This window comes from Anopheles nili, chromosome 3 (assembly GCF_943737925.1).
Source record: "Anopheles nili chromosome 3, idAnoNiliSN_F5_01, whole genome shotgun sequence".
In the NCBI taxonomy this organism is placed as follows: Eukaryota; Metazoa; Arthropoda; class Insecta; order Diptera; family Culicidae; genus Anopheles; species Anopheles nili.
This window is the reverse complement of record NC_071292.1, coordinates 5,744,908-5,770,224: the sequence shown is the minus strand read 5'-3', so window position 1 is coordinate 5,770,224 and position 25,317 is coordinate 5,744,908. Positions and strand designations below refer to the sequence as shown.

The window sequence follows — 25,317 nt, the reverse complement described above, 5'->3', positions numbered from 1 at the left end:
TAACCATCCCGTACCAAATTACTTCCCAAGCTAAAGATTTTAAAGCACCAACATCGGTTTTACCACCCGCACTTGAGGTGCAGGGATCTCGATCGATATCTACCCAGCCAGCACTCGAGAAAGATAAAGCATCATCTCCTCATCGGGGTGCTCTTGATTTTTGTTTTCGATTCCCGTTTCCTGAGCCCGCACACTCTTAGCGATTTTTCGCACGGAAAGCACGAGTACGTGAAGCCGGGTGGAGCGCGATAAAAGCGTCTAAACATTAGCAATAAACCGCAGGCTCGCCACTGAAGTGCGCCGAGGGCAGGTAATGGAGTTCGAAAAATGGTCGCATTAAGGCTGGTGATTGCGATGCTTCTGGCGGCTGAAACTCAAGGCCTACTGAAAACCGATCGATTGACTGGGCCCGATGGAGTTTGAGTCACGCTTCAGTTCAATTTCGGAAGTTTCTCGCCAGCGTTAATCAAAGGAGGCGTGACAAACTGCTTACCAGCTGAGGTTCATTTCTGCAAAGCATTGCCAAACACGGACATACCCATTTCCTTTCCAGCACGTGTTTAAAACCGGACATTCACTAATAAATCGATGTTATTTTCCCCTTTTTTTTGCAGCGTACCCTTGGTGATCGAAGTGCACGAAGCTTCCAACCACAAGGGAAAATGTCGCAGTTGAAAATGGTTTGGAAAAACCGGAGGTCTTTTCCACCGAGGAAACCCACCCCCATCCACAGGATGGTGCCTTTCCATGAGCTGTTTCTGTTCTTGCTACTACTCAGTTGCATCAGTCTAGCCGTTGGCTTCATGCACAAAGACACCGGAGACAGATCGGACGAGCAGTTCGAGTTCGAGTGTTATTCCGCAGCGGAAAAAGGTAGGAAAGGTTCAATTTAGGCAAGCGATTCGTATTCCCTCGGTCGAGCAGCTCCAGCTCACACATCCAGCCAACGGTGGTTTCAAATCGCGGCAAATTAATTTCAACGATGTATTCACCAACCCAAAACAGCGCCCACCGGTGGCGGTAACTTTCGCCATCCGACGGCATCTCGTGGCCGTCGCATTCCGGGATAATTTATGGCACGCTTGCGGAAGGATTTCAATCGGGTTAAGGCAGCGTGGAATCCGAACCGGATAGCCCCTTTGGCAAGGCGACAATGGCACAGCCGGCGGGAGCATATTTATGCAAAAGCAAAATGTCGTTGACATCGTTTGCATAATTCATCGCTCCCAAAAATCACCTGCCCTCATGGGGTCCACCTGGTGTTGGTTAGTGATGACCTCCTTCTGCTTCCCCCCGTTTAATCGTGTTGTGGTCCTCCCCAGACTACTCACAGAACGATCGAATGGTTCGGTAATCGAGAGCTTTTGGGTCTTTCTCTTTCCTGTTTTCCGCCAATCAAACGATGGCCTACGGGGATGGATTAATTTTTCGGCTTGGCCGATGCAGGGGAAAATGGATAGGTCTATTTTTGAAAATAGGTCTCCGCGTGCGCCTTTCCCTGATGCGTCTCCATATTGCTTCGTGTCGAGCGATCGATTGGAATTTCCATTTGTATGCATATAAATTTGAATAGCCGCACGCACGCGGGGGAACTACAGCCATTTCGAGCGGGGCGGTTTTCAGACAAAATGATAATGATCGGTCGATTACAAACGGGTGGGAATTCGCTGGTGGAGTGGAGAGAGGGGATCAAATGGGGCCGCTGATTGAAATCCTCTGTCACCGAATACAAAGGCAATCAATATGTAAGTGTTTCTCGACACGGCGAATCCTGAACTACACATGGTTATCGATAAGGGAATAGTCGTTCAATTAAATAACGCTTGTATAACATTGTGGATCGTGGAAAGAAGGTCAGAAGAACGGAAATTGGTGCGGACGAATGAAAATTAACGACTTCCAAATTTACAAGAAAAATTGCCCCGTCACGCATGAGGTCTATTTTTCACAACTTCAATAACTTTCACGGAAGTTCTAACAGACGTCGGATAAGGAACTTTCCTCTTCCATCAACAGCCTAGCGTTTGAGCCATTCAATTAGCGTTCAAGGATGTGGCCTTAACCGGCCGGAATGGTGGAACATTTTAATTCATCTCCGCTGTTGACGGATGGATGCTAACGCAGTTCGACGTGATGTTTCCTTGTTTAGATCAATAATTATTCACCAGAGTGGTTAAGGGTTCCATTGGTGCCGCTTCTCGAGAAGGATAGCGTAGCTTTCGCCTCAAGCAAATAGCTTCACTCCCATTAGCCTAAAAGGGCGGATCAAAGGAAAGTTATGCCATGATTTCCGCACGGGAAGTGCGTGAATTGAAGGATTTCAGCGAGCGAGCAACAATCTATATGCTGTACATTTCATCACGGACAGATTACGCGACTTTCTCCCTCAACGAGCGCTTTCTTATCATCGCTCTCGATTCCTGGATGTTGTCGTCGTTTACATCCTCTTTAACATCACGAGAGTTGGTCTGTCCTTGGCCTACGATTTCTAAGGAATTCCTTTTATCCAGCGTTCCTACACATTTGCTTCGCTATCATTGACGACAATGGTACGCCCCGTCAACGACATAACAGAAGGCACGTGGCCATTGTCTCGGTCGACATGATCGTATTTCCCGACGGGGAAAGTACAGCCCAACGTTAGCCGCAAAGTGTTTGGGGACCTGTTGCAGACGCACTTTGTTGACATTCGACCGCACGTTCAAGACGTATCCCATGCTATCAGCGTGTGCATGCAAATGCGTACGGAGGAGCCGGAAATAGTTCCCACTGGCGCCATTGGAAGCGAATGCAGCTTTTCACCTCCCCGGAGTAATGATGGTTGAAGCCCGAAATGACCATGAAACGCCCACTGCGCTACTGCGTCGTAGGAAATGCAACTACTAATGAGATAAGTAAGCACTCCGTGAACATCTACTAGTCTGCAATTTGCCTCTTGTCTGTTTATGGGAGAAGCAATTGATCGTGTTACGAGATACGATACAGCTGGGCGCTGGAATATGAGCGATTGCAGCAGTCTTCTGTGGGTAGATCCGGAACCAAATTGCCATTTCATACGTGCCTCAAAAAGACCACAATCGTACGCTATTGCACGAATCACGAAAACCCGACGTGACCAGTGGTTTAACACGCAATAGAAGCACTTCTTGTTCTACCAGACTCCACTGCCACCAAACTCTTTCGCTTTTCAACCATATTTGAACGGTATCGGTTGACGCTTTTATTAATTTACTCAATTCAAACCCAACCGCTAGAGTGGAAAAACAACGCTCACTAAAGTACGGAATCCCTTCAGAGCGATGAAGTCGCAGTGCGAGCGATGAGTGGGCATAATTCAGTGCGTGTTTGAAATATCGGTTCAAGAATTTTCCCTCGAAAATGTAGCGAAAACGCGTCAAACTAACAACTCACTCGAGCGTAATTGTGTTTGACATGATGTTGCCAATAAACATGCGCATCTAACTGATTATGTGATGCGATTCCACCGACGGCGTCAGCAGCGAAGAATCGCGTCAAACACCTAATGGTCATCAATCACCAATTACTGAATGCCTGGTAGAGAACCGTCCGTAGAAGATGGGGCCGTCGGCCAAGGGGCAGATGACAGATGACACGAGAGTGTTGACGCCTGACGACTTGACTTTCGGTGCGAACCGTTTCCGTTCCGTGTCGACAACCGGTAACGATGAAATCGGCGTGAAAAATGACTATTTTATGAGCCGCTATCATTCCATTCGCCTTGCGTCTCGTGGGCACGACCGGGCGGAGAAGGTTGATACCAGGGAAGAAAGTAAACCGCGTTTCGCTCCGTTCAACCACGTTTTCTTGCCATCCCGGTGCGAGCTTTTTTTTCTCTTTGGGCCAGCAGTCGGCCGCACTTTCAGGAATTGGGAGTAAATTTATCTGCCGCTTGCTCATCGCTTCTGTTGCAATTTTTCCTGTCACGACAATCAATACGCGTGTACCGAAAGGGGTCGTTTTTTTTGGTTTCGATAGACTTTGATATGTTTGGACAACTTCATCGTTGAATTTGACCGGTAATGTTTAACACATTTTGGCCGTTTTATTGCTGCCCTTGTGGTGCAAGATCTTGCGAATGGGAAGCCATTGTGAAGTCGTTACTCAGACACAACGAATGTGTTAATTGAATTTTACAACTGCGTAGTAAAATTGACGAGAAAACGAGTGCAAGATATAATTGGAAAGAGGATACGCGAAATGCCGGCTGGGTCCAAACCACCGCTCCAAACAATCAATCATTTGGACGTTTACGATGTAAATGCATTTCACCTAGCTCACCGGGCGGCATCGCTGATCAAAGATACGAAAGTCCATTCACGAAAGACGGTACGGTTTGTAATTAATGGTACGGTTAACCTGGTACAGGCGCTTACCAGCACAAAGCAGACAGATGATAAGTGGATGTGATTTGTACAACGTTATTGAACCACCCGAGGAGAGCTTATAGCGATATCGCGAGCAATTATTCCCATCCTGGGCCTTTTTTTATTTGTTTGTTCGCTAATAAAATCTCATTACAATTTGCTTCTTTACATCAAGCAGATCGGTATCTCGATCCGTGTTGGAAAGCAACACTGAAGCCCACCATTCACAGACGAACGATGAGATCGAACATTTGCGCTTAATTAGGGCTTGATTAAAACAGGTGGAACGTCATTACATTGCCATTGGCATTCGGTCATAAACGTTGAATGATACTTTTAAGCAATTGTTGGCAGTCAAAATATATGCGGCATAAAAAAAGTTCTCGCAATGGAATTGGTTGCCTCGCAGCCACATCGAATAACTAATACTCCTATGCGTAGCTCATTTCACCGATGGCACGACACCGCAAGTGAACATCGACTTTAATAACTCTCAGCCTTATCAACGCACCCATGTCACCTCCGCTGGCTCAGAGAACCATCAACCGTAAATGAAGCGGCTAATCTGGAGCGCACTAATGTTATGCGATCCTGGCGAGGCAGGAATGCTAATATTGTCTGCCGGAAAAATTGCGGTCCCTCCACTTCGCTCCAAGTGAGTCGATTTAGTGCTGTCGTACTTTATCCTATCTTTTTAGAGTTGCCGGCAGCAACACACACACACACAAAATGTCACCATCCTTGGACCCTGGGAAGCATGTAAAAATGCCAGTAAAAACGAAAAAAAAATCATAAACATAACGACAAAAAAGATACGAAAGCCCCACACGCCAAATGGGCTACGTTTCGTGCTGGCGTGGAGAGGTTTCAGTTAAAAAAAAAAACAAAGAAACAAATTCTCTAAAAATTCCCAGGGTTCGCAGGACAAGGACGAGACGCACCCTTTCGACATGTCTATCTCGACGATGAGCCTTTCGGGCTCCGTTGTATGTGATATGCATAAATTTGGGTCCCCAAAATGAACATTCATTTTCGCCATATTGGGCGTCTCCGGAAGGTCTCGCAGGACGAAAATGGAATGGAGCGCAGTATAGCGGGTTAAAGTCAACTTTTGCATCCGTAAACAATTTACTACCGGTTGATAAACATCTACCACACAACCGAGCCTGGTGGTTGCCTGGTGGTTCCAGTGAGGGCAATATGCAAAAAAAAAGAAAGAAAAATGAGCGCCGTTACGTAGCTCGGCAGGGATGGCAAAGGATGCGAAGAGGGCACATAAAAAAAACGGCACGACAAGTTTTGGAAAAGCTCCTTCACCTGTAGGAAAATACACTGTTCACACTTATTAACAAATCGCTGCTCGTTAACCGACCAAGAACCAAGGTGGTTCAGCAGCACTAGATGAGGCACGAAAAGCCCGTCAAAAATGATATACTACACTAATCTTGACAAAAATGGAAGGCTGACAGATCGCTCTCACCGCAACCGAGTCCTTGCCGCCGTACGGTGAAGAAGACAGAGCAAAAAAAAAAGTTATCGCTGGTTACGTTTCACCCCTCGGGGATACAACTTTCGTCCTGGGACTGGGAGCGCAATACTACGCAGTAGCGTTACATTTCGTTCATCGATCGTCGCAGTCGTCGGACCTCGGTTGCCTTGCGCCATCTTCGAGCCCAGGAGAGATTCCGTTCCATCCTCGACCAGTGGCAACGTCCTCGGGATGGAATGTTTTGGTAAAAATCAAAATGAAAAGGACCGCTCCTTCCCGAAGGGATGGTTGTCGGTTGTCGACGGTAAAGGTCAGCTTCCTAGTTAGGGAACAACGGAAAGCCCCCATCGGGTGCGTTTGTCGCCTGGTTTCTATCTGCTTTCCGGAGCGTTTACAAGCGCTTCGTGAAAGGAAAATCAACTTGCACCGGTGGCCCGACGACCGGTCGGGGCAAACTGAAAAAAGCGCCAAAAAGGCACGCCCGAACGGCGGTGTGGTGCTTTCATTTCATTTCCTTTCCAAGGGTGGAAAACCGGGCACAAACGGAAGGGAAAGGACCCGTTCCGTATCCTTTCCAGCCCGTCCAAGCGCGTGCTGTCGACTCGAGCCGGAGCTTTTCTCAATGGCCGTGGTATGAGCAACGTGCGCGCGTGAGAGAGAATGGGCTTGTTTGTCTGCCTTGTGTTAGGGAGAAAAAGGATGAGTTTAGCGTGTGTGTGTGTGTGTGTGTGTCTGCGAGAGAGAGAGATAGAGTATACGAAAAGGACCGGCTTTTCGTGCGATGGGGGGAGAGAAAAAAAAATCGCCGGGATGCTTTTACATTTCCACCACAAAATGCGTCGCTTTCCTTCGTGTCCGTTTGCCGCTGCGACGATGGCGCGCTATTTTCGAGGGATTTTGCTCCATTGCGCACCACCAGTTACGCATTTCGGTAGTTCGCTTTCGCCGTACGCCGGCGGGAAATTCACTCTCGTCCGTCCCCAACACGCAAGCATCCGTTCATACGAACCGGAAAAGGCGCCAAGAGAAGCCAATTTTGGCGTTGCCGTTGCTACTCATACTACGCGTACCTATTTTCCCCGGGCACCTTCGTGTTTCATTATCCCCTTTGATGACGTTTATCCATCTCGTAGTCAATATTGATGGGATTTTTTTTTCTGCTCCTCGCTCCACCAGAAGGTCCAGCCGTAGATCAATGCGTCCAGGACCGTGAGAAATTCATGTGGCCATGCTGGAGAAAGCGAAGGTGAATAAGCCGAAGCGAGCATATTATGCTACCGTGCTTGGGGTTTCTTGCTTGCTGACCTTCATGATTGGCCTTCTTGGTTCTTGGAATGGTTGTCGTCTGCCTGCGTTTTCCGATAAAGCCCTTTCAAGGTCAACTGCCGCCTTCTCAAGGTAGCCGTATCGCCTCGGCCACGGCCGTGTCGAGTGTTGATTCAGGTGTTTTGAGTATTGCGTCGTTCTTCGACAAATCCGATCCCGCACGCGGTGCGTTCAATGTTTTCGAAACGGTACACGAAATTCTCCCAAATTACCTTTCAATTACTTTTCGAGCACATTGAATCCCAGCCGTTCCCATCGTCCGACACCGGCGTCAGCAGCAACAATAAAAACCGCCCGGCTAAGCCTCGGAAGCCAGCACACCACGCGGGATGTCCGCCCCGGTTCGCGGTCATTAAAATACAAATCGTCCGTAACGACGGATCACGTATGTGTGGTCCAGCGTCCAGAGTCCAGGACGACCGAAATTTCGCTCATAGACGGCGGCACTAAATAAGCGCAGCATATTTTACGATCGCAATGAAATAATTTACGACCATCCGTGGGGTGCTCCTTTTCAATTACTTTCTTGGCGAGCCGGGCAAATTAGATGCCCGGCGGGTGGTACTCTGCGAGCGTGGTCCTAGCTACGCGCCCTGGCAACATAATTAGATCGGGCAGGGTATGTTTGTATAATTCGAATAGCGCCGGCTTAGCTGTCGTCTAATCCGACCGTGGAGCTCGATCCTTGTGAAAACGGAAGAAGTTGGGTACGGGTTTTTTTTTCTTCATATCAGCTGCCTAGGAATGTGTTTGTATTTCGAAAAAGACGATGGGCCCGTTTCCTTGCCATGCATTGTTGGTACGGGAGAGCACTACAGTTGCCATCCCCACAATGCTGATAAGGACACGAAAAAACAGGACGAAAAAAGGGGTCGACGTCCTTGGCGCGCCATCTGCGACGTCTTTCCATGCACGAGGATGTATATAAATTTGAATAGAAATTACTAAAAAAAAAGCACACACGCACCCCTTCAGATGAAGCGAGTTCAGTATGGTTCCTCCTAATGTCCTCGTCGGTTCTCTTACAACATCCGACCAGTGAGGAGTCCATCGTGCGCATCTGTAGAAGAAAAAAGCTGGCCAGTTTTGGCCATTGTAAGCCGCGACTGGAGTCATGCCAACGAAGCGAGGTTTCCACAGTTTACATACACGCAGGACGAGCAGTGATTTGTCGCTTCGATAGCAACGCTTGCCGCTGGCTGCACCATAAATTGAACAGCAATTTACGATGTAATGACCCTCGGTGCGGAGGATCTGAAAGATGTAACGAAGGGGGTTCATACGGACAATAAAACAGCTCTAGCTACGGCGTAGTTTTCCGAGACGATAAACGAATCAAACCACCGTGCGGGATGGATACGGGAGGCAAATGTAATTGTTGTAAAGCAAACTTATGCTCCATGTCGCTCGTTTCTTGCGTCCGAAAATGTACCATAAAAATGAATTATAGTGGCGCAGCTAATGCTTTTAGCAGCCAATTACAAAGAAGCATGAAGAGAGATTCGTTGGGTGAGGCGCGTCGTTAGACGGGTTGCAGACGAAAAGCCTTCCTCGTACAAAACTAAATGGGATTGTAAATGTCCGGTTCGTGACCGAGATTCAAAGTTTGTCCGGTGGAGACGCCTGACAGAGCCCATAAAAGATTAGCATGAACACGCTTGTGAAGCTAGGAAGTAAGCTTTACTGGGGAGGATTCATTTTATTTTTTCACAGAACAACACATGCAGTGTCCACGCTTATCAAATGCACGGTCCACCTGTAAGGAACATTCTCTCATCTCTCGGAAAGGGTTGCAAAAAAAGGCCTACCGCCGATCATTTTGTCAATGTTGCGGTATTGTGCCGGAAACCTGCTCCATTCATCAATGAAAGGCACATGCTACTTGGCGCGAAAACGCTAAAATGCACGAAAAGACCACTGAACAGCGTTCACATACCGAATAAACAAATAAACAAGCTCTCAAGAAAGGGTATATTTACACAAGCAAATAACGGCTACTATTAACGGCGCACATCTTACATCCCCAAACGAGTCCCGCTGCCGCTGCCGCTGAGTCGACGCGGACAGGCCAAAAGCATCAAATGGTAAATAGTAATTAAACAGTCGAATGTGTCGAACGCAACCCCTATTTTTTTTCGTTCGTCTTCGGTGGCCTAGACGACGGGTCGCGAGCACGCAAACAAAACAACGGGGCAGAAAACTAACACCAGCAGGGATTTCTCGAATTAGGAAGCAACTAATCGGGGTGTTGTCGCGTCAGCCGACGTGCAATCATACGTAGTTTAACGTGATGCGTGATATCTCTGGTTTGTGAGGCTTACTGTTGATGCCTCACAATGGGTACGGCCCAGGGAAGCCATTTTGGGAAGCCGGTTGATATCTCCATCGGCGAACACTATTGGCGCAAGGGTTGTTCGGAGCTTTTCCGCGTAAAAACAAACCCCAACAATGGTCGGCGTGGAACTCGTCAAACAAGTGCGTCGTCGTCCGATCGTATGACGCCAGATTGTGTTCTTTTGCAAGCGATTCTACGCTAACCGGCCGCTCCCAAAATTCGTACGATCCGTGATAAAACGCTCTATCAAGAGAGCACAAAAGACAAAACAAAAAAGAAATACCCCAACCTGAACCATTCTCACGGGCGAACCTTTTTCGGGTGGCATGTTTTGGGGCGGTGTTGTTTTGTTTCGTGTGGTTTGTTTGTTTATTTGTGCCCGTCCGACGGAGTCCGACCATTCAGAGATATGCTAATTTACTTGCGGTTTAACGCTTTCGCGATCGTTTCACTGCTTCAGCTGCGAATAAACGACGCGGCGAAAGTGACCATATAAAAATGATTCGATCGGTCGATAAACGTCGGAAATGGGGGAGGTGTTGCATATATTGCGAGTTCGAAAGCGTATCTACAAGAGCCAGTTCTGAGCGGGCACCTGTTCGACGAAGGAACTACTAGAATGTCGCCAGTCGTGGTAGTGATTATCACTTCCTCTTCGGTGGCTTAATCTCCACCGTAGTATTCGGCCAGTTTCGAGCCGAAGCGTGAGATTTCAAACCAGAGTGGCTTTAAAGCTATTTCAGTTTTTTCTTCGATTTACTGAATGAATCGTTTTTGCTAACACGGCACATTTTAACAAGCACAAAACAACACACACCTCACTTATCTCAGAAACGTCCCTGTGAAGATTTCTAGTCCGTGCGAAATTGACTCTGACTGAGCTGTTTCTTTTGTGCCTTCTAGCTGTGTTATCGTTCGGCTTGAAAACATTTCGAAAAAATATGTCTCATTCTCGCTTTCTTATCGCCCTGTCTCGCCCTGCCGGCGTGATCAGGCACCGCCACCGTGGAATGAGCACATTCAAATTAGACCGATTACCCTACAGTGTCGGCCGGTCCGACGGTGGACAGTAAAATTAGCAGCGATCATAAAAAAAATTATGTTAATCGCACGCCCGACAGCTAGACGGCATAAATAAATAGACAGACTACGCGCCGACTCAGGCGCCGTTCATCCTTCCTCTGCCAGGCCGGGGAAGAGTCCATTCGATCGTGTCCTTCGGTCCCGTTCAAGTGAATCATATTTCTAAATTTTGACGAGTTGGACACAGTTTGGAAAATTCGTAGACGGCGGCATTTGGGCAGCACGTCATCGGACGGAAAGGAAAGCATATTCGTTCGCGATGACGTCGATGTTGACGGTGGCGAAATTTGGCCACGGGAGACCACATCTTATCCGCTGACCGTTAGCTTGCTTTCTTACGCTTCCACCGTGGGTTCTCTCGGTCATTCGGTCTTTCGGCGCTTCTCACTTGTGGCGGTATCAGGCGCCTCTGCAATCGCTATCAACGACTGGCTATCATCACAGGCTGGGGTTTAGTTTTTTTTTTCTCTCGCTATTTCACTTCAACTTTTGGGGGGCGTCAAGCTGATCCTCTTCTCGTGACTCTATTTAGGTCCATTATTACGTGGCTTATGGCCCTGTTGTCTGCCAAATGAACATAAAACCAGCGCGCGCGCGCAAAAAAAATAATAACACCCAGACGGTCCTTTCTAAAATGTGTAAAATAATCCACCGTCTTCAGGGTGGTCAATGGGCCATGAACCATTTATCTTTCACCCCAGGCGGTCGATGATCCGATGGAACGATCAACGTTTACTGGCGGCTTTCGGGAATGGTTTGTAAATGCGTGTAAAATAGTGAACACTCGCGTCCCAGCCGCGGTCCTTCGTGATTCTTTTGATCTTCGCAGAGACGATACCTTCGCACTTCGTGTCTATTGAAGGTTTTTCGTATTCATATTAAAAGCGTGCACATAGGAGCGGTTCCCCTATTCCTCCATGTGTTGGATTAGAAAAGACCAGAAAAGGTATTGTTTTCCTGAAGGTAAAGTTCTCCGAACTAGCTGAAGAAGATTCTGGGATTCACTGAATCGGACGATTTTGCAAAAAACCATATCTACCACCAAAGAGGACGATTGACTTGAACATATTATACTCAAGCAAGTATCAGCGTGTATCAGACAAGAAGAAAATACAGAATGACATGGGACAGAAACATAAACTCAGTCACAAAAAAACAGGTACAAACCGAATGTTGAAAAGCAGAGCAGAAACTAATGGCGCACGAATTTTCCCGTCCCGTCTGGAAGAAACGAGTCAATTTGGAACTAAATTTATTCCATCTGACTAGTCTCCCGACTCGACTATGGGTTATGCGCTAGAATAAGGAACCCATTACTTAACATATGCGATGGGGAATAAGAGAATAAATGTTTTTCCATAAGTATTCGAATTAGCAACAAGCAAATGTTGTATGGCTAATGGCGTGGAATGCTTATCGATTTCTTACAGGAGTTTTGATCATGCATCATCGCCGGTAAAACAGAAGATCCCCATGCTATTATATAAAGGAACTTTTGTGAATAACAGACTGTTTCCATCGTCGTAAACGCTTGTGACGTTTTCAATACACGTTCCTACCCTTTCATTTCCAACCGTTGGAAGACTGCTTGGCTTTTGGTCAAAATTTTGCCACGGGCGGTCAAAACTCAGTTTACGCTGAATCAGCGGAGAGCCGGTACGGATGGATGATCTTCTCAAGCAATCATGCGATCATGGTTAAGCAACTACGAAAACGACGGACGGACTTCTACACACCAGCGCTGTGGCGCGATGGAAACGCTCCAGTTGACAGCCTAATCACTTTTCAGAGGCCTACGAAATCGCCCTGTTGAAAGCTTGAATCTCCTTGGATTGAACAAAAAAACAGGACGCTAGAGAGAAAGAACGAGAAAGAGCCATAATTATGTTACCCTTTAGAAGTCCGCATTCTTAAAACATTCAGGAAAGATTCAGCCTCGAACGATCTCAAGTTCGTTGAACGATAAAATGGTGTCCTGTCGGCAGGGCCGTGGTTCGACACGATTCAGCCAGTTCAGTCCCTCCGTTTCGGTGATTCTTGTGTTTGCAGTTTGCAGACTTCAAGCTGACAGCTAGATCCGTAAGCGCCTGCCGCAGTATCGTACGTAAAACTGCGACCGATAGTGAAATTAAAGCACACATGGTAACAACTTCCGACTAAGGATGGCTAAAAATCATGCTAAAGTGCGGTTGCTGCTTCAGTTCTTTGCTTTATCACTACACTGTCGTCCAACCACGTGTCACGTCCCGCCATGCTTATGTCTCACGAACTGTTGCGACTGTGTTCGAGAAACATCTATTACCGTCATTTGCTGTTGTCGAAAAAAGTGATACAGCAATCCCTCCCCTTGCAAATAATTCCCACAGATGCTGCTGAAGATCTGGTGGGTTGTGAAGGCGATGAATCCATCTTCAGCTCAGACGATGTGGCTGTCGCGGTTGTCTTATTCCTACACACCCCGGTTCGTATGTTGTGTCTTTCGGTCAGAATTTGTGGTACGTACACTTCGCGAACAGCTCTTCTCAAGATCCGCCCATCAACAAGCACGGCGCGTATCGTCAAGGAAGTGACCAAACGGAAACGCAACCTTATTTCATCCCCTCGGGTTCCCTTTGGGGCTGTTTACACCATTTCGCGCTTAAGATGCCGATCTATTTCTTTTCTTCGCAGCGTGCGCTGTGGTACCTTTTGCTCTTTTGTTGCCTTCGATCTGTGTTTATTCATTTTCTGCCCGCGACCAAAACCGGCGAGGGAGCTATTTTTCACAAAACCCGATATTTGGAGACATAAATACTGCCGCCAACCACAGCTTCCCACACTCGCGACATCGCGCGTGCTCTCGACCCGCCTCAAGGCCTCTGCGGTAGACCACCGAGGGTGAAAGAGAGTCCATCCGCGTGGTTTAGGGTGCGGATACAAAACACCCAACGCTGGCTTTTCTCTCGAGGGTGATTTTGCGTATCGGTTTTGTTTCGTGTGAGATTTGTTGGCCTACCCCAAGGCCTACTGTGAGCTTTGGAGAAGCGATGCCTGCTTGTTGGTTGTAACTGCGATAAAAGTTGCCAAAAGAGCGGAAGCCGTAAATGTCGGAACAACTTTCTATCCTACGGTGATGAGTTAAATGGCCCCTGATGGAATTAGATTCCTTGGCATGGCCACCAGCGAATAAGGTGAATAAGGATCTGTAACGAATGGGGATCTGCAATAAACGCTGCACTGCAAAATGAACCTTTGTCAAGAGCGTGGAGTATTTCCGTCGTGGCGTCGTTCTCATCGCAAGGTCATCGCAGATCTAAATTTGTCCTGCGATTCGAATATACGTACGTCTTCTTGCCCAACCACGCTTACCAGATATCCCCACTCTACGCACCCTCGCTTGTCTCGTTAATTTATTGTCTTATTTGCCTAACCATCTCGCACGATTCTGGTCGCTCTTTCGTTTCAGCCAACCTAATACCGCGATTCGCGTCGCGAAATCAGAATGACTCGATCTCCATTCAAGTGACGCGCCGCTACACGCACCAGATAGCGTCGCGTGTTTACGCGATCTTTCTGCGCGAAATCATGGGCTATCGCAACGTGAAGCTGGTCGAATATCGGGACACGCTGCCAGCTTATGAAAAGGAACGGTTCCGGCTTTTCTACGCGCTCGAACATCTTGTCAGGTGAGTACGAAACGAGGACACGTAAAGTAACCGCGAACGGAGCGCAAGAGAGCACAGCCAATTTGTGTTCACTTATTAGCAAATATCGTTAGTTTAATCGCTTCCGTTTCAACGTCTGCGCCAAACCTTGAAACCATTGTCCCACATGTGGCTAGCATCCATTCATTTTCCCGGGCTCGGTTCTGCACAGTATTTGCCGGTTTTTTAGTGCGGCACGTTTTAGATAATTCAATGCAAAGTTAATCCTCCCACCGGTCGGTTAGTTCAGCGACATCGGACCCCAAACACAATCCATGAGACCATCGGCGTAGTGGTCACGTTCGTTCGACCATTTCGGTCCGGACGATTCCGTTAACGTCGCGGACGATTAGAAAAAGGCGGTTTCAAGCGCATTGCCGAGGGATGTTTTGGAGCGTAATATTATGTTGACCCCATGGGGATCGTCTGCGGTCATAAATTTGGGCGGGCCGCAAATCGTAGATTTTTAATTGGAAGGTTCTGTCGAAGCGAAACACCCCGCTTGTTGGGAAGCAAAAGCGGCGCTGATATCAAATACGCCTTTGAAAAACTTCCCCTGAGACGGAATAAGTCCAAAAACAGACGTGCATCAGAAACTCACTCCAACAAAGCATGTGGGCCCGGTGGCTTGCGTTTACCCCAGCGCAATCACCCAGACAAGGTTGACATGATGGATGGGACAAAAAGTCGTTCGCTAAATGCACCCCAGTGCAATCCGCTAAATACGCGACGTAAAACAAGTTTTCGGTTTCGTTCGAAAAGCAAACTCGAAAGCAAACCCCAAAAGCAGACGAAGAAGCGAAGGATCAACGAACGAGCCTGGATAGCGATAAATTAGTGCCGCGCTTTGTTAGATGTTGGGCGCGAGGTGACCAAAATCGGTCATAAATGATCGTTCTATCCGCCGCCGACTGATCGTCTCGATCGCGGATCGTTGCTGAAATGCGTCGTCAAAATTCGCTCCAACTCCAGCGACCGCCGTGGGAGGGGTTGAAGAAAACAACCACCCGTGCCTTTGGAGTGGTAAATAAATTAAATTCAATTCCTTCCACCTGCTCCACTCTTGGAGGTGCGGCGCATGCAAGCGTGACCGTCGTGAACCACCGCCGAGGAACACTTTTTGCTCCTGCGGTTATACGCTTGTTAGCCGTCTCTGACGTACCGCGATCCGTTAGCGATTCCATAGACGGTCATTCGCGAATTTTCACCGACACCGGGGCGGGAGGGCGGTTCCATTTAGCCGGGCCCTAATGAGAGTTGGATTAATGTCCGATATCCAGCGCAGGTCGGCGACGGACGTTTAATTTGGGGCTCTATTTATGTCGCCTCTCGCGGTAGCGGCAAGTCGGTGAAAAACCGCTGGTCACGGCTGTTTGCTAATTACAATAATCTGATAGGCTACGGGCGTGATGCGTTACAACAGTCAGCCAAGTCCAGTTGGGCTGTAAGGAAACTACGCTAATCCGATAGCCAATCGGGTGCGATTTTAATTACGCCAAAACGCAGAAGCGATATGGCATTAGTTGGCTAAAATTAGCGCTAAACCAAGTTTTAATTTACTGCTTCAATTTAGCGTGATCTCTACGTCGGAACCTGACAAACGCTCAAAACCGAAGACAAAGACCTAAGACAAAGTTTACCTAAAGGGCAACAGCGCTGGCTAGGGATCAATGTACGATCGCACCTCAGTTCTTGAGGCCTGTCCATCCATCTAACATATCCATCTCTGCCGGGCGGAAATGTGAAATATTTGAGCGATATCAGTCAACTAAGCAACAAGACCTGACCTGGACCGTTTCCGCGCTAACATGCGGTTTGACATTTTCAAATGACAGTCACGTGCGTTGGTCATTTCGAAGAGTCTACAGCAACCGTTGATAACATAAAAAAAATGTGAAACAAGAGTCGATGGTCATAACTCAAAATGTCACAAGACGCTGCCCATGTTGTACGTGCCACCTCCATTGGTCTATGAATGGGTTATGTGTATTAGGTTTAGTTCAAGTTTTTAGTGGTGCCTTCCGCGTCACATAAAATACGATCCCTTACAGGTGATGCTTACGTGGCGAGTGTAGAATTTCAACGACTCCGTCAACAGTGCCCAGAAGTACCTGCCAAGAGATATTCTGCTCTGCTCATATGGTGCCCAAGAGTCGAAGGATCAAATTGATTGATCGTCATTGTGTAGAGCTGGAATATGGCAAGTGTTGAGTTGTACGTAGTCTATTTAATTATGCTCGCATTTGTGCTCGCAATCGTTGTGTTGTTTTGTAATCCATACCAACCGCCATGTTTAAGAAACAAAATGCGACGCAGAACAGAAAAGCGAGAGGGTTCTATTTGAAGTTGAGAGCCTCGTTGGTGTCATTTTGTCATTGAAATACCCTTCAGATCATCGTCAGAGTACGATCGAGGTCCATCTAGATCTGTCCGCGAGGATGATGTTGATCACCGGAATTCAGTTGTGTCAATAAGTGGCTTTTTCCAAGGATTGGAGCCATTGTAAAACGCAAAAGCAAATCAAAACTGTCTGCGCATAAAATAGCACTACAATAAAAACGAAACAATATAGCAAAAATCTTCAAGCTGTACAAACAGCTCCCAGAAAAAGTGAGCGTGTTTGAAGGCAAACACAGAGCAGAGTGTGCTCGGCTGGCAGACGAGGACAGTGGTTTTAAATCGGAGCGTTTCGATATCCTAGCGTTCGCACCGGCACGCATGTTCCATACACCTACTCTGGTGGTCTGTTTTCGAAGCAACACCCACAATGTCCCTGCTGGCGTTGAGTAATCATTGTTAAGGTGCGATATGATACGTAACAATTAAACAGCAACAAGCGGCTGTTCTTAATATAGCTTTCTCGGTGTCACTCCACTCGGAGCGCTCCATCGCACTCGGGTGTAATTAATGCGTATCTAGTTCGATAACTCAATCTACATAATGAAACCTCTCGTGGTGCTTTATTCATTTCAGCTCTGAAGGTAGGTGGCCTGACCCCACAGTCGACCTGGAGGTGTGGCAGCTATCGGATTACCACATCATCCCGCCAGAAATTCAGGAAGCGGGCGCTATTATGAATCCGGGTCGGTTTGGGCTGTTCCTAGCGAAGTCGCTCATCCGCAAGGAGGACGCCTTCCCGAAGCTTCTGCTATACACGATGTTCCAGGAGAATGTGAACGATCCGCAGTACTACGATTTAATCAAAAAGTTTGACATATCCGAAGCCATACTCGCCACGATCTACCAGTACGCGGAGCGCATGTGTGCCGATGACTGCAACGAGTACGGCATGTTCATTCCACCGCAATGTACGGAGGAACGCAAATGCGCGCTCGTGTTGGCGCCACACTACGAGTACACGCACTTCCTCGTGAAGCACATCATGGAGATGGAGTTCCAGCTGAAGGTCCTATGGATGGGTGACAAGCTGAAGATGGGCATCCAGCACATGATGAATGTTTACGGTGGCGATCGAAAGAACAGCAAGAAGTTCCTGGTGTTCCATTGGACACCGTCGGAGGTGATCAACAGCCGAACGATCGAGTACGTCCCGGTAATGATGCCCCGGTGTGAAGAGATGATCGCGAGTAACGACACCGGCTGCAAGTACGAAATGACGCCACTACTCAAGTACTACGCCAAGCACATAAGCAAAACCGATTTCCTGCAAACATTCCTAAATGTGTACTTCGAAGAGTCGGATGTGTTGGCTATGATCGACCTGTACGACAAGTACGAGGCGCAGATCTTGGCAGCGCGCGATGAAACTAACCCCGAATACACCCGCTTCGGGGTGTCAAAGTATTACGATAAGATAGCCTGCGAATGGACGCGCGCCCAAGCACTGACTTTGTCTAAGTGGATACCTCAGGGCCAGAAGAAGCTGGACGTGTACATCGGAGGAATATTCCCGTTCACCGGCATGGGTCCATCGTACCAGGGGATAGCACCCGCTGCTCTGATGGCTCAGCAAGACATCAACGCGAACGCAACAATTCTGCAAAATTTCCATCTGACCGTGCTGCAGAACGACGGTCAGTGCCGAGCGGACATGGTGATGAAGTTCTTCATCAGCTACTACATGTACCAGGCGGGCATGATTGGGGTGCTTGGACCCGCATGCAGTGAAACGGCCGAACCGATTGCTGGTAAGTGGCCAGCGATAGCTGGTTGATGACCAGTTTCACGTGCGACCAACGTGATCAACCATGTCTGATTTTTTTCCCGCAGGTGTATCTAAACACTTTCGCCTGGCCGTCATCTCCTACTCGGCGGAAGGTGCATTGCTATCCGACAGGGAAACGTACCCGTACTTCTTCCGGACGATCGGTGAGAACCGCCAGTACGAGCACGTGTATGCGCAGTTGCTACCGCGATTGAACTGGCACCGGGTAGCCGCCCTGACAGAGGACGGCCGAAAGTCCACCGAGTACATCTCGTACATGGAAACGCTGCTGAAGGAGAACTCCATCGATCTTATATCGAACAAAAAGTTTCCCCGCGATCGCGCGTACAGCGAAATGAACCGGGTAGGGTATAGTCAAGCGATGGGTCTTGCTTTCGATTGTTTTCTAGGTCCCATTCTAACGCGATCTCCATGTTTCGTTCGATAGTATCTGCTGGATTTAAAGTCAAAAGATGCCAAAATCATCATCGCAGATGTGGACGACAAAGTGGCCCAGGTGATAATGTGCGAGGCGTACAAGTTGGATGTAAGTATTGCTGCAGTCTGCTCGCGTGCCAGAATAAGCGCCTCGATAGCACAGCGAGGGGAAAAAGATCGATTAAAGAAGGAATGTTATGTTAGTAGAGTCCTTCAGGGATGCATATCGCTGGCCCATTCCTTAGGCAGCCCTTTAATATTCAAAGTTTTGCCTCGCCCATTCGGAAGGGTAGAGTTGGAGCATTGGATCAAACGGGTTGAGGTTGCTTGGTTTCATTTGAATATTCATTCGACTGACCCTTCGCATCTTTGGCTTCGGCACTTTCGCGCGCGATTCGTTTGAATGCTATTGGCAAATCGAAAAACGCGTATTTGCCACGTCTACTCGCACCGTGGAACCTCGGAAGGAAGCGAACAAAAAAAAAACAACATCAAAGCAGATGTCTGCGCTTCACGCAATTAATCACAATTATCGTCATTCGGTCGGGCTCGAGTTAATCGTTCGCGTTAATTCGACACTGATTGTACCAATATCAGCGGTAAGAGAGCGAACGCAAAACCTAAACCGCTTACTTGCCTAATCGGAAACCTGCTGGTTCGTCTTACGAAGTTGTTTACACACACACCAAGTGGCGCTCCAGGGATTATATCCTTTTTCGGTTGGTTGGTTTAGCTTGACTGATGACTTTTCGGTGGTCCGTAAGCGAGAAGTGCAAATCATCAGCAAAACGCTCACGACCCGAACCGATACCCAGCTCAGCACTCCGGAAGCGCCATCAGCGACCCAAAAAAAAATGTGCATGCTATCAAATACATGTGACCGGCCGAGATCGGGCGACCAGTTAGTTGATGACTGGACAATTTTTATTTCTTTTACTGCAGGGATTCCCCACTGTGCACCAACCCGTGGTGTGTATGGGTGAGGTGTGGGCCAGAAAGAGGACCAGCTAAAATGCAACTGCAATCATTTCTCCAAATTCGATGCAACGTTGTTACGATAACGTTGTTAAGGCCCGTTTTTTTTTTGTTCGATGGTAACATGACATTAACGATGTTCGCAGACCTCCTGCTTCAGGTTTGTGTTTGCGACCTTAAATTCGCAGCTTGTGTTACAGCGTCTCAGCACGATCGCATAAAAGCGGACTAGGCAGTTTTGTTTTTTACGATCGTTCGCAAACAAATTTGAACCACCAACTCAACACCAAGGATACTGAATAGCCGGCCGCGGTTCGTAATCAGGTTCAGGTATCGATTTTGTTCGAATTTCCGCGGGAAGAACGACCGTCCGTTGGGATGGCGCCGTCTCGAACAGGGTCGCGGAGGCTCGCTACCTGGAATCCGATTTCCTTTTTTTGTATTTTGAGCCCTATTTGGCGCTAAGCAAGAGACCACAGAAACTCGACAATGAAGTCATGGCGTCGCGTCGATGACAGCCCAAGGTCTGGCGTATAAAGCGGCACATAACCTCATGCGGTCAGGGACAGAAGGTTCGTCCACCGTTGCTACAATGTTGGCCACATAATCCGAGAACGGTTGTGGCTGCTAGCCATTTTTTTGTGCATCATGTTTGGTGTGGCTGCCATTCGACTGCCAATAAAAAGTGCAAGCTTCCCCGGAAACGGGGACCGATAGGTGACATTTTTTATTTTGAATACCGGCACCGCGCGAAAAGAATCCGGGTTTTACTTCCACACGCTTACCTTGACTCACGCTGGGCGCTAAGTAAGTCAAGCACATGCAACACACGCCGGTGGTGGCTTCTTTCAGCGAGTGTTTCCTTTTCGCTTCCCAAACGTCGTAGCCCAAACCCAAACGTGCTGAGCAATTCGTGTGGGTTTTGGTGCATGCAACTGCAGTTTTGCTGCAACCTAACAACTCCTTATGCGCGAACACGTGCGCGGCATGTTAAATGGATTGCGGGATCATTCTGTGACGATTCGAAATGTGATACTAAGCTCGACTTGCTCGTTGATGTACCGGGATACCAGATACCGGGGAATTGATGCTTCTTAAATCTCGCCCACTCTCTATCCCTTGTTCATTCACTCACTTAAACTATTGTGGTATTGTCCTTCACAGATGACAGCCGAAAACGGATACATCTGGTTCCTGCCCGGTTGGCTGACGAACGTGTGGAACCTCAGCTCGGAAGCGCAAGGCACCACGGAAAGTACCAGTGGTTTTCCGAATAGTGGAGGCCATAGTTGCACCAACACCGAACTGCTGCGAGCCATGAACGGTCACTTCTCGCTGTCACACGCTCCGTACGCCGAAGATAACAGCCACCTAGACGTGGACGGCACGACGGTGAGCGAGTGGAAGAAAAAGTACGCCAAAAAGCTGGCCAGCCTGGAGTATATGGCGTCGGATTACGCCGGTTACGCGTACGATGCCGTGTGGACGTATGCCCTAGCGTTCGATCGCTTACTTCGCGAGGATCCGTCCTACTTCAGTGATCTCCACTCGGTACATACCACGAAGCGGCTGGTTGAGCTTATCCAGGCCACGGACTTCCAGGGTGTGTCCGGAAGGATCAGGTTTGGCGAGTCTGGATCCCGCTACACGATCGTCAATGTGGTGCAGCTCGTGAACGGTACACCGAACATTGTGGGTTACTTCACACCCAACATCTCCGAGAGCGAGTACGAGCTGATCGGTGGCAACTTGATCCTGAACGAGTCCGCCATTGTGTGGATGACGCACGATGGCCGCATCCCAGACGATGGAACGCTCGTGTGCGCGTTGTCAGGTATCGCGCGACTCTTCGGCATCAACTGCGATCAGGTTACGATCGTCGTCATTACGGCGTCCTGTCTCACCTGCATCACGATCCTGTCGTTGTGGTCCTTCTTCTACTGGAAGGTGCGCTACGACCGCAAGATCAAGAAGTCGGCCAAATACTTGAAGAAACTTGGCATTGATCTGTTGTCTCCCTCGACTAACCCGTACACCCTCGATGAGTGGGAGATCCCGAAGGATCGGGTCGTGATCAACCGGCGGCTGGGTGATGGAGCCTTCGGAACGGTGTACGGTGGTGAAGCACAGATCGATGGCGAACGCTGGACGGCAGTGGCCGTGAAGACGCTCAAGGTGGGCTCCACGACTGAGGACAAGGTGGACTTCCTGTCGGAGGCCGAAGCCATGAAACGGTTCGATCATAACAACATCGTGATGCTGCTGGGTGTCTGCCTGCAGTCGGAACCGGTGTACACGATCATGGAGTACATGCTGTACGGTGATCTGAAGACGTATCTGCTGGCACGTCGGCATCTGGTCAACAGCAAGCAGTCGGAAGACTCGGACATCTCGAACAAACGGCTCACCATGATGGCGTTGGATGTGTCGCGAGCGCTTTCGTACCTAGCCGAGCAGAAGTACGTCCATCGGGATGTGGCCTGTCGGAATTGTCTAGTGAATGCGCAGCGTGTCGTGAAGTTGGGTGATTTTGGTATGGCACGATCGACGTTCGAGAACGACTACTATCGGTTCAATCGGAAGGGTATGCTGCCCGTACGCTGGATGGCTCCGGAGTCCCTGACGATGGGATTGTTCACGCCCGCATCCGACGTGTGGTCGTACGGTGTGCTGCTGTACGAGATCATCACGTTCGGTTCGTTCCCGTTCCAAGGGTTAAGCAACAATCAGGTGCTGGAGAACCTGAAGCAGGGCCAAACGCTCACCATTCCCGCCGGTGTGAAACCGCAGCTTGAAGGGCTCATGAAGGCCTGCTGGAACGAGGACTACAAGAAGCGTCCCATGGCTTCGGAGGTGTCGGACTTCATTGCCAACTATCCGCGCCTGTTGAACCCCTGTCTGGACGTGCCGATCGCCTCGGTCGAGATGGTCGACACAAGCACGGATCAGTTCGAGCTGTTGCCGGGGTTACGCAGAAATAACGAGTCACAACCGACGGCGGATCTGCTCATCGGCACACAAACCATGAACGACCTAAACGGTTATAACAACGTCAGCATCATGTCGACGGGTGGCGCTCAACGCACCAACCCCCAGAGGGCAATCAATCTGAACGATCTGAATGTGGCCACGGACTTTACCACCGTTAACCCACTGGATGAATTATCGCAAGACAATCGCGAGCCGACACAAAAGCGTCCGACAACGTCGGCTAACCAAACGAACGCATACAATCCGATCGAACCGCTGTTGCAGCGAGATGCGGAAGTCTCAAGGAGCAACAACAGCTTGTTCCGCTATATGCCGATGTTTGGATTCGGTAGGAGCAACACGTCAGCCGCACCGGCAAGGACCGTCATGCCGCAAGTCATGTCCGCGATACGGGGCACGATTTCGCATGGGACAATCGATGGAGCCGGCACCGGTTCACCGCAGTCTCCGTCCGGATCGGCGCACGGAATGAGCGGTGGTACGATGACGGTCAACACGCGAAGTACCAGTACGACCGCGTTATAGCACCCTGCTGGCGTGGGTGGCTCGAAGGAACCACTTCGAGTTCGAATCCGGCTCAACATAACCGCGGATGATCAGGAGGAGCAGGAGTCAACGGCCGAATAGCCCGAGGACAGAACCAAACCCAACCAATTGGACCCCTAGCTTTGCTCGAATACGGGCAGAGCCAATCTGATAGTAAAATCTCAGCAGTACAAAAAAACCCATACCGTCCAGACAAGGAAATAGGGTGGAAAAGGTAGAGAAAAAGAACCGCAGTGCAATGGAAAGAAATATTTAACTTACATACCGTAGTGGTTACCGCACTTAGGGCTCAGGCATTAGAGAGGGCAAGGGCATGTACCCTAGAATGGCGGGGGATTAGGACCCATAAGTAGCACATAAGTAGTAAAAATATGACATACATAACACTGCCCAGCGACGAAATCACTGACGGCACCATTACAAAAGACAGAACCCCTAGGCTAGAAGGGTTTCAAAGGCTGCCGATCGCATTCGGCGTATCCTACTCCTTTTTTGCTCCTTATTAGACTACACAAACCCGCATGCCCGCGCGTTCACTAATCTGATAAGTCTGACGCTCTTATGCTATACTAGCCAATTTTTCCTACCACCCAAGTGGGTGGGCATAAGCCTTAGTGGCGTAATATCGAGTCTATTTATAAGCAAACACACAGCACACAAAGGTTTCCTTTATCGGTAAGCAAGTTGATTTTGTTGTTCTTGTTTCGCGTATACAAAAAAAGCATATAAAAATACCTAAGTAGTAATCCAAAAAGTATAAAAAGAGAAAGCCCCCTTTTCCAGTGGAATGGAAAAGGCAAAACAAAAAAAAAGAAAAAAGATTGTGATTGTAAAGTCTATTCATCATTATTATCCTTACAACCAGCGTAACCATGAGGCAATATGTGTAGAATAGTGCAAGCCAAGCGGCGTGAGACCACTTTATATGACGATAAAAGATAGTGGTCGGTAGAAGCGTTGAAACAAAACACAAAAAAGCTCGATGAACCAAAGGCAATGTAAAAAAGAAAAAGAAAGAAAGGATAACTAAACCTTCGGATAATCAGTCCAAAGTACCTCTTTCGTCAGTGAGAAGTAGCAGTAAGACAGTAGAATAAGACCAAGCGACAAAAAATGCGCGATATGATGCGCTGTCGGTTACAGATAGTAAAAATTTTATCATTTTAGAGTACTTTTGAGGATATCCTCAAACAAAAGTGCCCTACAAATAGCTCAAACATGCACGTGTAGGTACACAATAGCGTTGCCAAATATTGCGAAGTGCATTTATTTCACCATACAAGTAACGGAAAATTTCTCGCTATCGGTACGAGCTGGGTGTAGTGGCAAGGCGGTTCCAAAGATACATAAAGAACATCGTCACGGAGACTGAACTAAAAGGACAAAGTAGAAGCGTGTACACTGCTATCGCGTTTTACAAGACTGATTAGTATTTAAGTGATGTGGAGTGAGCGAAGCAGCAGCGGACCATCATCCTCGAACGAAGGAACGTTCTGAAAGTCCTGTGTATCCTTTAGGTCGCAAAAGGATAAAGCCCTCTCCGTCGGAAGAAAAGAAAACAGAAGAACGAAACTGACGTAGGTCCTGGACGTTCAACCTCCTAGCACCCTAGCAGGCCCCAAGCTTTTCCCTCTGCTAGCCCTGTGGTGACAGGGCTTTGAAATTTCGCAATACCATTAAGAACCTTCACAATTTTTGGCCGAAATACTGCTACGATAGCGAGCCTGACACACAAATAAAACAACGCATATTTCTACGATATCTCAACTTAAGTTTTTGATTCATTTTCTCTCAGCATTCGAAAAAAAAGAAGCAGATTACGTTCACTCCAAGCCATTTGGAGAACAGCGATTCAACATTCGCCTCCACTCACCAAGCAACAGTAGGCATTCTGAGGCATG

General features: G+C 48.3%; 1 protein-coding gene across 1 annotated transcript; it reads left to right on the top strand.

Moving 5' to 3' along the window:
• The first annotated feature begins 734 nt into the window (after nucleotides 1-734).
• On the top strand, nucleotides 735-25,139 carry LOC128727882 (uncharacterized). The gene is made up of 6 exons (XM_053821834.1): nucleotides 735-873; nucleotides 14,064-14,283; nucleotides 17,275-18,449; nucleotides 18,532-18,830; nucleotides 18,915-19,013; nucleotides 21,044-25,139. The coding sequence occupies exons 1-6, from the start codon at nucleotides 735-737 to the stop codon at nucleotides 23,393-23,395; spliced, it is 4,284 nt and encodes a 1,427-aa protein (XP_053677809.1). The 3' UTR covers nucleotides 23,396-25,139.
• Nucleotides 25,140-25,317: the final 178 nt, after the last annotated feature.